The following is a 14,771-nucleotide window of genomic DNA, read 5'->3' as shown; positions in this document are numbered from 1 at the left end:
TTTCCAAGCCCAGGTGCTTCCAAGGTGGCATCCTTTGGACTTTGTCCTCCTGCAATTCACATCCAGCAGAGGTTAAAACTTTAACCACTAGGTCAGGTGTGTCTTGGAGTAGAGAGTTATCGGGGGCACACACAAGCACATCATCCATGTAATGAAGGATGATGGCCTCCCCTCTCTGGGCACACACCTGGGACAGCAATGAGGACACATGCCACTGGCAGATGGAGGGACTACATTTTAATCCCTGGGGCAAAACCTTCCAGTGGTAGCCCTTCATTGGGGCTTCTCGATTGATGGTAGGAACGGAGAAGGTGAACCGTGGGGCATCCTCTGGGTGTAGGGGAATATGGAAGAAACAGTCCTTGATGTCTAGAACAGCCAATTGACAATCTTTAGGAAGCATTGTTGGAGAAGGCATTCCAGGTTGGAGAGACCCCATCCATGTCCTCAAATACTTTGTTTATTTCCCGGAGGTCGTGGAGCAGCCTCCACTTGTCCTTCCCCAGTTTCTTTATCACAAAAACCGGGAAATTCTACGCACTTGTGCTCTCTTCTATGTGGCCTTTAGCCAAATGCTCCTCCACAAGCTCTTCAAGCGCCTTGAGCTTCTCCTTATTCATCGGCCACTGTGCTACCCACTTTGGGATATCATCTAGCCATTTCAACTTTTGGGTAGGGCGCTCTACAGTGGGTGCCTCAAAAAATCCCGAGGAGTCTTAGGAATAATCAATTTTACCCCCCAGTGGGACATGGTGTCTCTTCCCCATAGAGGGCATTTATAGTCTGTAACAAATGGACGGATGCTAGCCAATTTTCCATCCGGCCCCTCAATTTGCACGATGCTTTTTGATATTTTTGCCAATTTTACTCCTCCTACACCTTGGATTCTGCCTGCCACAGACTGAAGTTCCCAGTGTGACGGCCACATCCTTTCGGGTATGATAGTCACATCAGCACCTGTGTCCAGTACCCCCTCCACATGGAGGTGATCTGATCCACTGGATAGGTTGCATGCCAGAGAAGGTTTGTCCTCACCCACCACTTCTGCCCAGTAGACTTCAGGTGATTTTCCATCTACTGGGACCTTTGCTGGAACCGGAATGGCCTGGGCAAGGATTTGTCCCTCAACCAGGCAATATGGTGGTAGAGGACATCGTGCCAGGAGAATGAGGCCAGTTATGCTTCCCTTGATGGTCATGGGAACCACCTCAGTCTCTGGGGGTGTGTGTGCTGTGTCCCCGACAGCAAAGTACTCACTGTCCAGTTTCATGTGGTTTAACGTCACGTCCTGTGTACTGTTAGGTAAGTCCACTGTAATGACTGTCCAATCAGGTGACTTGAAATGAAAACCTTTGGTAGTCACAAGCCTAAAACGGCCTAGTGGCTTCCAAACCTTGTTAATTGAACATTTAATATTTTCATTGCCATGCGTCCCCACACCCTCTACCCCATCCTCCCCCTTTTTGTTTATTAAGAGAGAGTCTTTCGCGAGTGTGGAGCCCACAGTATTTATAAACGAGCATGCTATTGTGTTAATGGTGGGTACGCGATGTAAAGCTAGTTTTTTTGTTTGTTGGTCTTCTTCTGTTTCTGGTTGTGTGGACAGTCTCTGGCGAAGTGTCCTGGCTGCTTGCACTGGAAGCAGAGGATGTGCTGCAGCTGCTCTGGTGACATTGGTTGCTACTTGGCTTCTGGTGTTACAGCTGCCGTGGTTTTTGGGCGTGCCAGTCCTGGATTTCTCTCGTGTCCACTGAGCATTTCTGCTTTCCTGGTGTAGGCTTCTATCATCTGTGCTAAGCTAGGTGCTGGCTCGAGGGGAAGGCCAAGAATAACCCTACGGCAGGTTTCATTAGCATTCCTCTGAGCCATTTCTTTAATTAATTCAGCTTGTACCACTGGATCAGACACCTGTCTTTCCACTTGCACACGAAGGCGGTCCACAAACTGTAAGATACTCTCAGAAGCAAACTGTTTAATGTTAACATAACTGCCTTTAGTATCTACTGTTGGTAATTGATTAAAAGCCTTTTCTGCAACATTGCATATTTTATCCAGGACAGACTTGGATAGTACTCTGGTTTGGCTTTCGGGGCAATGCCAATCCTTTTCCCCACATAGGTGTTCATATGTTATGTCATTATTATCAGCATCTTTTGCATCATCTGAGCTTTTTAAAAGCTCTAGTAAAAGCACTTTCAAAGATCTTTTCCACAGGCTTTCCCATAGATCATATTCTGAAGGAGTTAACAGACATTGGAAAAGCTCTTTGATATCATATGGAACCAGTTCGTTTGAGTTAAAGGTGGCTCTCATCATGCCCTTAAGATTTCACTATTTCTACCAAATTCTCTCTGTACTTTACAAATTTCCTTTTTTATCTTGATAGGACAAAGTTTGATAACTTCTTCTACCATTCCTCTTACCAAGATAAACTACAGGAGCAACTGATGGTATATACTCTTTTTCCTGGTGTTGACTTTCATGGCTGGGCATCCCCCCCCACCCGGACCGGGAGGCTGCCCACCCCCTTCCACCACGGGGACACCATCCGTTCCGCAGGGGCTGTGAGCTGATCCCTCCCCACCCCCACCCCCACCGGCACTGAACTCAGCAGGGGCTCCACTGCCCTCCCCCACCCCACAGCAGCTTGGAGGGAAGGAATGTGAAACTGGAGCGGGGGAGGGGTGGCGGGATTCAGGGTTGCAACACCTGTGGGCGGGGTCGCTGGGTGCCGTGCAGGGAGGGGTCTTTGAGGGGGGAGGGGACAGTGGAGCCGAGGGCAGGGATGGGTTATGGGAGGGGACAGGCTTAGGGGCAGGGAACGGAGGGTGAAGGGGGTTGCGGGATGAAGGAGGAGACACGTGGCTGCCACCATATGGGACCCCCCCTACGGGCTGTATCGCATGGCCAGAGCTATCTGGGACCCCGACACCTTCTGGTGTAGCCACCTGGCCATTGCCCAGAGGGGAAGGGAACAAGGAAGGAGTGCTGACAATTTTTGAAAAATTATCAGAACCGGGATACCAGGGAGGACCCAGGGACTCAGAGCAGCCACAGCAGTGCTGGGCGCCCTGCACCCCCCAGGGAGACCCGTGGGTCCCCTCCAGGTCCGGGTTATAGGGTTTTGGGAAAAGGGAAGGTGAGTCTGAACCGTTTTTCTGCTGCTGTCTGTTGTTTTCTCTCTGAATTAAGTTTCCGAATTTGTAAGAAAATCGGGAGGAATACAGAAGCTGTTTTATCTCCATTTTCCACTTTTAAAGTTAATAAATCCCCTATTTCATCCCAAAACGAAATCGAATTCATATTTTGCAATTCAAGGTCAGATTTTTCAACAGACAGCCAGCTGGCAAAACGGGCTAATTTTTTCTTAGATATTAAAACATTTCCTGAACTTAATATTTCCCTTAGTTGGTTTCTTATGCTCTTTTGTAAGGCAGATTGCTGTAAGCCCATGATGTTTAGCAATTTGCCGCTATATCTACCCTACTACAGTTAAAAACACAGGAAGAGAGTTAGTTGTTAAAACGTGCCAGGTACACTACGGTTTTCAGGCTTTACTGGATGCGGAGCCGATGTTAATTTTGCCGTTTCTGTCGGTAAAACCCAAGTGGCGCCCACAGCGCTGTAGGGACCGATCCCGCCTCAAAAAAACGCAAAAAAAACCTCTGTGGCACCGCTTTGAAACCGATCAAAGCTGCCTGCCTGCTGCTGCGCCTGGGTGACTGCGTCCAGCCCCCCCCAGTCCGCGCGCCACACCACGTGGCCGCAGGCACACTGAGCCGCGCGCATGCCCCGCACACGCCCCCGCCGTCTCTCTCCTCGAGATCTGTGCCGCGCTGGCCAAATGCCACTGGTGAGAACCCCCGGTGGAACTCCAGGAACCCACCCGCTGTGAAGGGAGGCTTCCACTCACCTTTTTTTTTCTTGCAGGCAGAGGCATCTGAGTAACTGTAGTGGGTCTACGTCCAGAACCGACCTGCCTGGGCTTCTGACAGGCTCCCAGTTCGTGCTTAAAGGTCATCGAACTGCACAAAATGCAGCTAAAAGAAATTTAAGCTAGTTTATCAGCTCCAAGGCATCTTGAATCCCGAAAATAGGAGTCACAGCCGGACGTGGTGTGCTCTGTAGAGACCATTCAAGTTGGGCGCCAACTGAGGCTTTTTCTCAGCCCTAAAATGGGGTTCTTCGCCCTTCCTCTGGTCTAGCTCAGGTGTTAGGGTGATGGCTCCCGGGGCCCTTGGCTCATGGATGTAAATTAGATAACAAAAGAGGCTCTTTTCCCTGATGAAGTTACAGGGTTTATTTCTCGTGGGTATAGAGGAAAAGAGGGAGCAAGAGAGAATGAGACAGAGGTCAGGGGGCACAGAACTTTTCTAGGGTCTGCAAAGGGTGGCAGGGAGAAACTGGATCCAAGCCAGCCCTGTATGGCCAGGAGGGGAGAGGGACCAAGCTACAGGGCATAGCAGGGGTCACGGAATGTACCATTTACAATGCATCTAGGAAATGCAACAGTCTTTCCTACCTGCTGGATCAGAGGCACATTAGAAGAGCAGTAGGGACCTGAGGGGCAGATGCACATACCTTTACACACCTCGCAGTGGGACTGTGGTTAGAGCTGGAGGTTTGATACTCTTCCTAATAATTTGAGCCGTTAAAACAAAGCCAGAGGTAACAGACCAAGTGAAAATACAATGCCAGGTTGAGGAAAGAGAATGTTACCTATCTGAACACCTACATAAATTCCCCATCATTCTCTTTGTTTAGGAGACCAAGCCAATGTCCTTGTAAATGAAAACAAGTGTGAATATTGATTTTTCTTGAATCAAGACTCAGCTTTATGTCCAAGTCAAAGGCAAATAAACCAGAAAGGCTCCGCTGAGCACAGTGCAGAACTAACACGGAAGACAGTAATTTGACCTCTTATGTAAGCAGTGTTTGCTGGGGCCTTCATGCTGGAGAACAGGAATCAATAACACGCACTCAATATGAATGCAAAGAGCAGAGTCTTTATTTTTAACAAAGAGATGATTTTTATACGTTTTCAGTGGTTACTTAGAGTTTGTTACAAAGAGGACGATTGGTTACACAAAAGACGTATATATGTTAATAGTAATTCTATTGGTTCATCTAAGATCTATCTTTCTACAGTCTAGTTATTGCGTAAGATACTCTTTGAAGTGGACATGGTATGTCAACTAAACAGGATCTTGCTTCCCCAGATGTCTTTTCCTTTGTTCTTGCTTATCTCAACGTTAAAATTTATGATTTTGTTTTTCTCCTATAGTCACGCCAAGGACACGGTAACCTTGAACAGGCCTTTAACATAACTAAGGTAGTTTTCAATAGACAGGCTGCAGAGCCAGAGCTCCTACTAGGCCGCCAGCATCTCCCCCTTTCTTTTCAAAAACAGCATTGGCCATATGTCGAATTTGAAAGGAAAAACACTGGATGATGCAAGGTCCCATACATAACACAATTACTACAATTAGTACAATAATAATTCCTATCTTAAGGATATCTTTTACCCATGCAGAAACAAGACATTAACCCGTCATTAAGGGGGTTGTGATTGACAGTAATCTTCTTAGCGTGATCTTGAAGCCATTCTAGCTGCTGATGGATTGAATCACTATGATCGGACAAGTTAAAACGACACATTCCTTCAAAATCTTCACAGCCTTTACTTTGGGCCAACAAAAGGTAATCAATAGCTGCTCTGTTTTGAAGAATAGCTTGTCAGAGACTACTCATATCTTGAGCCATTTGGAACAGAACTTGTGTAGTGACATTGGCCTGTTTAGCTGTCCAGCAAGCTAGGTATTCCTTGCCAGGCTCTATCTCCACAGATTAAATATAGGCCTTGAGGAAGGGAAAGGGCTTAGAAATGTCTAAGTGAATATGACCTGAACCCCACCCATAGGGGGATGATCCACAATGTTCACTACTATTGTAAAACTTACGAGGGGTTAGCCAGACTTGTTTTTTAGATTCGTTAATGTTCCAACTAGTCTGCCCAAAATACACACATCCGGAGTGATTTGCTTTTTGGCTGTCTAGTAAATTTAACTCTTGAGGATCCCATGGCAGGGTTGTATTTAGAGATTTGAATATTTTTGCCAGGCAGTGACTGTTGTTTTTACTTCTGAGCAATTGATAGGGGGGGCTATAGTGATTTCTTGTGGTTGTACCGGTGACCCAATGAGGCAAGTTTTAAATGGGTCAGTGGCTGCACTAAGATGTAAACAAAAATTTGTGTTACCAGTTTTGCTGGCCCAAGCAATCCAGAAGTTCTCTTGAGGGAGGTTGATTGATTGCAAAAAGCACTGGGTAAGAGTCAAACATAGTGTTAGTAGCTTAATTAGCATCATTATTGCTATGGATTTTGCAGGCAACAGTATATTGGCTAGATATAATAATAGTACACCAAGCAGTCTCAACTAGCTTTGTATAATTTAAAATATACCACGCATACAATGCTAAATTCCTTTCTTCTATTGATTCAAATAGGCTTATAGCTTCACTAACAGTTAAGTCAGGCAGTTTTAACCACTTTCTAAGTGATTCTAAAGGTCTTACTGATTGGCGTTCCTGACATTCCTTACATCCCAAAAAGCAAGTATAAATATCACTGGAGTTATACTCCCTTTTACAATTTCCACATAAGAAAGTTCCTAATTTCCATACTACACAACCGCAACGAGGAAATAATACTTCTTGTATTCTAGACCTAAGATATTTCTGTACTAGTCTACGCAAATCAATCACATCTGGAAAGTCTGGGATATTAGGGTGTGTTCTTATTGGTTCCTTAAGAATAATGATTAGGATCGGGATAAGATCTTGCACTCTATTCGTCCACCGTTGAATTTGGCTCTGTGTCTTCTCCAGTTTCCTCAATCTTTGATATCCAAGGCTTGACCCATTTGGCTGGGATCCAATTAGGTTTAGCACCTGTTAATACACAAGCATAACCCCGTCCCCATGTCAATAATTGGTGGGGACCAGTCCATTGTTGTGATTGGGGTTCCCATACAAATACTTGTATCTTATGAACAGTCAAAGATTCATCCTTGCAAAAATGCAGTGTAATGGGCAACATTTGGGTTTTTAGCTCAGGGCGTTCCATCCACATTTTCCAATTGTGGACATACAATGTTTTTGCTACGATTTCTTGTGGAGAGAGGGTGACATTCCCCTCCCTTTGTAAAGCAGAGAAAAAGCGTTTAAGGTCTTGATGTTTGCGTTCTACAATAGCTTGCCCAGTACTATTGTGAGGTACTCCTGTGACATGGGTAATGTTCCATCTACGTAGGAACTCACGTGAAGTAGAACTAACATAATTAGGACCGTTATCTGTTTTTATTTGTTGTGGGACACCAAGCACTGCAAAAGCTTCTAACCAGTGTCTGCAGGTTGCCTTACTTTTGGCGTTTATCATAGGCGTTGCCCATACTAGTCTGCTACAGGTATCAACAGTGACATGTACATGTTTAAAGCGTCCAAATGATGGCACGATTGTGACATCTGATTGAAACAATGTTCTAGGATGGAGACCACGAGGGTTCACTCCTTGTAACTGGATTGAGGGTAGTTTTGCACAATCAGGACAACATGCTATGATACCTCGTGCCTCTCATTTTGTTAGATGGAATTCCTTCTGTAGGCTTAATGCTGACTGGTGAAAAAAGGCATGAGAGGCAACGGCAAGGTCAAAATTACTGAGTCCAATGGCTGGTGAGGATACGATTTGGTCAATTTTGGTGTTTCCTTCTGATAAAAACCCTGGTAGATTGAGATGGCTGCAGATATGTGTTGAGAAAAAGGCATGGTGCCTGATATTAATTACATTTACTAGAAGAACGAGTTCATGATAAATTAAAGAGTTTGAAATTCGACCTATTAATGCGTCCTCAATTCTTTCCAAGATAGAGGCAACATACAAGGAATCGCTAACGAGATTAATTTCTTGAAAGTCAAAGTGTTGAAAAGCTAAGGTTACAGCCTTGAGTTCAAGTAATTGTACTGATCCTTCCGGATGTTGGTAAACTACGACATCCCAGTTGCCATTTTTCCATATTGCATATCCGAACCTTTTGGTCCTTCCACTGGCATCAGTAAAAACAGTGATCGCATTGGGAATTGGCTTAGAGTTTCGCAATGTTTGACCTTTTAGTGGGAGGTTAGTGGAAAACAAGGCATGTGACAGATAATGATTGTCAAGTTCTAAGCCAATAGTGGCTGTAGCAAATGTATACAATAGTGATTGCCATTCAGTGCAAAGAGACAAATTATTTATGGGCACATAAAGAGAAGATGCATCAACTCCAAAACCAGTACGCACTCGTTGGCGTGCTTTCAGAATTAAGGAACCTAAATGATCAATACATCTTGTAACAGAGGAAGTGGGGCTACATGCTAAAAACACCCATTCCAATAAGAAGAAAGTCTTGAATGATTCCTGCCCAATTATAGCAATTTGTTCAGCAGGGTAGTTAATGATATAAAGGTTTATTGGTATGGTAGGATCAAACCTAAAAGCAGTTGTACAATGCAACTTTTTAGCAATTATTTGTAGTGCTTGTTTCCCTTCTTGGGTTAATTCCCTTTTTGATGTGTTATGTTGTTTAATGTTAATTTTCCTTCTGTGTTGATGGTTCATCCAAGTTTCTTTCCCCTAAGTTAAGTGCATAATGGTTTTTCCCTTTCCCGCCCTTGTCCTAGTCAGTCATCCTAAACCCCTCCCCTTTATCTGGAACCTTCCCTGTCCTTCACCCTAAACCCTGCCCCACAGGATGTCAATCCTTTGTAGCCCCTCCCTTTGTTCTAGAAGTTTCTGTGTCAAGCATTCCCTCTTGTATTCATGATTGGTTATATTGTATGTATCCCCACCCTCGGTTTACCTTATTGGCTCAATGTACCCCTTTCCCCACCCTCTGTACCTCCCCCCGTTAACCGTTATTGGCCAGAGTTTTGTGCCTTCCCCTTGCTCCTCCCCCGTACTTAGGCCTGTGTAGAACCCATTCTAACTGCCTTTTGCGGTTCCCCCTCCTAACCTCCGGACTTGTTACCTTTTCCTTCAATAAATCCCTTCCCCCAGAACCGTAAAAGGTCTCTCCTGCGACTCTTTATCCCTCCCTGATGACTCGCCCAGGCGTAGCTGTTGCTACACCCCTTCTGCGGCTCCCAGAGTGGTGCCGGGGAGGGGCCACTCACTGACGTAGGCTTCCCGGAGCTAGCCGGTAGCCCAGGTGAGGTGGGCAGCGGGTGGAAGAAAGGTCACCTTTTATCATTAATGTCCTTTGAACCTTGTAACAATTTTCTTAAAGGATCTAAGTCTTGATTTGAAATACCTGCCCATGCACGTATGCTTTGAATGTCTCCTAGAAGCTTTTGCACATCATTGACTGTTTCAATATTTGCATGTAAAGTTACCTTTTGAGGCACAAAGCGAGCTTGTGTTATTTTAAAGCCCAAGTAAGACCAAGGGTCGGAGAATTGCACCTTTTTTTCTGCCACTTTCAATCCCCACTTTTCTAATTCTAGCAATAATTCCTTTTGTTTTAAGTGGGGTAATGGAAATTCACTTGCAACTAAAATGTCATCCATATAATGATATGTTAGAAAATTTGGATTATTAAGTCTCCATTGATGTAAGGCTTGGTCTACAAACCATTGACAAATTGTAGGACTATTTTTCATACCTTGAGGGAGTACCACCCACTCATATCTTTTCATAGGTGCACTGTGATTAATGGAGGGCACACTAAATGCAAATCGTTTGGTATCTTCAGGGTGCAACAGAATGCTAAAAAAGCAATCTTTGACATCAATAATAAACAGGTGATAGTTTTTTGGTAAACCAGCTGGCGATGGCAAACCTGGTTGCAGAATTCCTAAAGAGTGCATTTGATTATTGACTGCCCTTAAGTCATGTAAAAATCTCCATTTTCCCGACTTTTTTTGTATAACAAAAACGGGGGTATTCCAGGGACTCATAGAAGGTTGTAAATGACCAAAGGCTAATTGTTCTTGTACTAATGAATGGAGATGCTCTAATTTATCTTTAGTGATGGGCCACTGAGCCACCCATACTGGTTGGTCAGATTTCCATGTTAGTTGTATAGTGGGTCGAGCACCTATCGGCTCAGTGGCCGCCCCTGAAAATGTTGGTTGGTTAAAATGACATTCCATTGACTAAGCATGTCTCTACCAAGGATCCAAAGAGGAGTGTCTAGTACATAAGGTTTTACTACAGCCTTGTTTCCCTCTTTATCAGTAATTTCTACGAATTCCTAACTTTGTAAAGTACGGGTGGTTCCAGCAACTCCTAAGATTTGCTCATTTAAGAGTGTAGTGGGCCACTGCTGAGGCCAAGCAATTAGTGGTATTATGGTGACGTCTGACCCAGTGTCTAGCATCATTGAATGTTCAAGCATTTTGGAATCATCGATATTATCAGAATACAATTTTACGGTTACTTGCCGGGTCGGTCTATCACTAGTCATGACTTGAGCAAAGGCAATTAAGGGTCCGGTACTACCAAAACCACCAGATCTTTGTGAATTAGTAGCTGTTGGAACCTGGGGAAGAAAAGGAACAAGTTGAGCAATTACACTACCTTGTGGAATGAACATTGGTGGGGAAAAGACTTTCACTACTATTCTGATAATACCACTATAATCAGCATCAATTACACCAGGTAAAACGAAAATGCTGTCTAAAGTGGCCGACGATCTCCCTAGCAATAATGCGGCCATACCGCCACCTAGTGGACCTTTGGTAGTACTATCGATGACGGTAACAGAATCATCAAAAATAGTCACGGAGTCTCTAGTTACCAAATAGACTCCAGCGCTCCTTTTTGTGGCGGGGAGCATGTTGTAGAGACAGCCATGGCTACTGAGGGGTTCTTTTTGTTCGCCGCCCCCCCCTTGCGGCTCATCTCGTTTCCCGCCAACGGTGTCCCATCCTTTTTAAATTTGGATCGGCATTCATTTGCCTTGTGGCCAAACTTTTCGCATCGGCGGCAAGTGCCGACAAATGATGTAGATGTGAGGTTCGTATTGTTATTTTGTTGTTGTTTTGCCAAACTTGAAGGACAATGCTTTCTAATATGTCCGGTATGACCGCAATTATAGCATGTATTGGGAGGGCCTTTGTCCCCGTTCCCTTGCTTGTGTGCTTGAGTAATGGCTGCAGCTAAAGCAGCAGCATGAATTCGAGCTTTGTCCTTTTCAATTTCTAAAGGGGCTCGTGAACATTGTTCAATCATTTGTATTATTGTCATACGAGCTGGTAATGCTGCTAATAATCGCTTGCAGGTGGCATTTGCATTTTGCATAGCTATTTCTTTTACTAAAGTATCTTTCATATCAGGAGGGACATCTGGTGCTACCTCTACTCCTTCTTTAATCCTGTCCACAAAAGACAAAAAGGATTCATCTTCCTTTTGCTGAATATGTAAATAAGGTTGTCGAGGCTTACCTACTTGGGGCAAGTTGTTAAAAGCTTCTAAAGCAGCAGACTTGCTTTGAGCTAAAATGCGAGCCCCTAACATTGCCTGTCTTTGTGGATCGATGAATTGACCATTTCCCATAAGCATATCTAGCGTGGCAAAGCGTAGAGGATCACCTTGCGGCAAATTGACATTATCTAATTGTTTAAGCTCCAATCTTTGTTGCCACTTTGCTAAAAATAACATATAACTAGTAGGTCCTAGTATAAGCTCAAACATAGCCTTAAGGTCGGCAGGGACGAGTTCTTGATATTTTAGCAATGCTTCTACTTGCCGCCTTACCAAGCGATTATCAACACCGTAGTCCATTACAGATTTTTGAACCCTTGCTATCATTTGCCAGTCTAAGGGCTGCCAAGCATTATTACCACCAGTTCCTCGCACCACCGGAGCTGAGACAAACTGAAAATCTCCCGTCAACTCAGCATTTGTTACCACTCCTTTCCACCTCTTATTCATGTCAAAAGAAGGGTCTTTGGGGATGGAAGTTTTGTCAGGACCTTTCCCTGAGCCTCCTGAGCCTCCCGAGCCTCCCAAGCCTCCCGAGCCTCCCGAGCCTCCCTCCCCTCCTTTGTTCCACCAACGCTGAAAAGAGTCATTAGAGGTAGTTAACAATCCCGTCCCTTCCTTTTCTGTAGAATGAGAAACATTTGTGTTTTCAATTTCGGAAAGCATTATTGGGGGTAAACCTTTAGATGTTAGAAATTGATTTGCAGTAGGCATATCCCACCCCCCCGCCTTAACCAAACTGATAATGTTCTGTGGGCGTTGAGATGTAGAAGTATTCGGTGCAGAAAAAGAATTTTCCTCTAAAGTTTTGAGGCTGGAGAGAATGGCGTTATGGGCCTTTTTATATGCTTCCCGAATCGTTTTACTTTTGGAACCCTTATCAAGACGCTTCATTTCACCTAACAGTTCAAGCATGGTTTCGGTCTGCTTTTGCAGTGTGGACTGTAAATCGTCCATGTCCATTTCTGTTTCTTCAGGAAGAGGCACAGTCGCTGGGTGGAAAGTCGGAGGTGAGGGCAGATGTAACACGGGGTCAGTATTAGTGGGATTAGCGGGCGCTACGCTCATTGTTACTGGGGGTGCCGTAGGTACCGAGGGCGCAGAGGGTGCCGTAGGTTCCGGGGGTGCAAAGGAAGGCACATTATGAACATCGGTAGGGTCCCAGGGTGGTATTAAATCATCATAGGGGCCACGGGCCGCAGGGGCTGACACGTACGCGGGTGGGACAGTAGCAGACTCTTGGGTGAGTTTACCAGCTACGGCAGTGACCATGGTCTGTGCTGCGAGTTCCAGCTCAATTTCAGCACCCATTTGTTCAATTAACATGCACAGCTGCCGGTACGTAGGAGCTAAGGATTTTACCTCCTTATTCCCTGTTTGTATAGCTTCCCACAAATCTGCCCCGACTTCTTGCCAAGTAGTCTCTTTAAAAACATCGGTAGAGTCTTTTAAAAAAACACGATGTTTAGCCCAATACAGTAAATTCATGAGCGAAGACCGATCAACAGTCTCTCCTTACTTTTGGGCAAGTTTCATTAAGGCATCAACAGTAGCCTTCTCGATAGCTGATACCGTGTTTCCCATCCCGCAAATTTTTTACAGCCGTCTAAGGCTCCGACTCACTGGTCGACAGTGGCCACTCGCGCCTCTCTCGGACGCCCAGACGCAACCGCTGCGGGAAGTGAACGTTCTCCTAGGGGGCACGCACAGACACCCTCCACATAAAAGTCAGTCTGTTAAGCAATCTGGCCCCTTCGGATCATCACGTCGGGGTCACCAAGATGCTGGGGCCTTCATGCTGGAGAACAGGAATCAATAACACGCACTCAATATGAATGCAAAGAGCAGAGTCTTTATTTTTAACAAAGAGATGATTTTTATACGTTTTCAGTGGTTACTTAGAGTTTGTTACAAAGAGGACGATTGGTTACACAAAAGACGTATATATGTTAATAGTAATTCTATTGGTTCATCTAAGATCTATCTTTCTACAGTCTAGTTATTGCGTAAGATACTCTTTGAAGTGGACATGGTATGTCAACTAAACAGGATCTTGCTTCCCCAGATGTCTTTTCCTTTGTTCTTGCTTATCTCAACGTTAAAATTTATGATTTTGTTTTTCTCCTATAGTCACGCCAAGGACACGGTAACCTTGTACAGGCCTTTAACATAACTAAGGTAGTTTTCTATAGACAGACTGCAGAGCCAGAGCTCCTACTAGGCCGCCAACAGTGTTGGAATGTTTCCCCATCCAAAAGGAAGGATGTCAAATGCTTCTTTGGAAATATTTTAACTTCTGTGCATTTCTTTCTTTGTAATGAACTAATCTCTAACAAGCCAGGACGTGATTGTGTTCAGTAGAAACAGATCAATGGCAACATTTAGCCTAAAGGTTTTATGAGATTGATCAGGAAGTTCGATTTAGATTTAAAGGCACTGTAGTCATATTTAATTTTATTTCTCTCCGTACTTGAGTCTCTGAAACAGGGACCTTCAATTGGACAGGAACGGGACACTGAAGCAAATTGTAATGGATGACGTAATGGCTTACCCGGAAGCATTTTGTGTGGACTTCTTCTAGGTATCCATCAGCCAGGATTTTGGTGTGAAGGAAATCTTCAAACAGGTAAAACAAAAATTCCCGTTGGTTTAAAAGCTAACTGCTACATTAATTTTTCACTTTTGAGAAAATGTTCATGACCTTTAAAATTCAGACTATATCAAGTATTGTTTCAGGCATTGAAGAAAGGGCTTTTGATAGAGATAGGAGAGGAAAACCAAAATATTTCTCAGAGCCACACTTTCAACTCTGTCCTTGTTACAAACGGCACTTGAGCAAATTCATTTGCCTTTGGAACAGAAAACGACAAGGTAACAGGCTTATCATTACGGATTTGAGTGTTCCAGGTTCTTTAGATAGTAAGTGATCTATTCAAGATGATCTCTTACTGAAATAGATCCATTTTGAGAAGGGATATGGATTTCTTAGAAGAAAGCAAATCCCTATGTTAAAACGGTGTGGTGGGTGTTTTTGGTTGTTGTTTTGCTTTTAGAACTTGCAAGGCACAATCGACTTCAAAGTTGAAGATCCAAAGAAGACCACGACATTCCAAACAGGTGTTTCTTTTTTGGTTGTTTTTCAATCTGTATATCTTTGGATTGTAACCAGTAGAACTGTCCTTGAACTGGAAAGAAGTAGCTGAGGTTTCAGAAGTGGAACATACGGTGGAACAGTAAGCTGAGAGCA

General features: G+C 44.3%; 1 protein-coding gene across 1 annotated transcript in view; it reads right to left on the bottom strand.

The window, feature by feature from the left end:
* The window catches only part of LOC148220193 (endogenous retrovirus group K member 8 Gag polyprotein-like), a 192,086-nt gene that overhangs the window by 152,818 nt on the left and 24,497 nt on the right, over positions 1–14,771 (bottom strand). Inside the window, exons 2-3 of the mRNA XM_088155797.1 lie at positions 13,148–13,217; positions 10,936–12,030 (exon numbers count right to left, since the gene is read on the bottom strand). Coding sequence (XP_088011923.1) covers positions 10,936–12,030; positions 13,148–13,217 — 1,165 coding nt within the window. The remainder of the gene's footprint in view (positions 1–10,935; positions 12,031–13,147; positions 13,218–14,771) is intronic.

This window comes from Sturnus vulgaris, chromosome W, assembly GCF_052056855.1.
Source record: "Sturnus vulgaris isolate bStuVul1 chromosome W, bStuVul1.hap1, whole genome shotgun sequence".
NCBI classification, from domain to species: Eukaryota; Metazoa; Chordata; class Aves; order Passeriformes; family Sturnidae; genus Sturnus; species Sturnus vulgaris.
The sequence above is the reverse complement of the archived record's forward strand: the minus strand, read 5'-3'. Positions and strand labels throughout refer to the sequence as shown.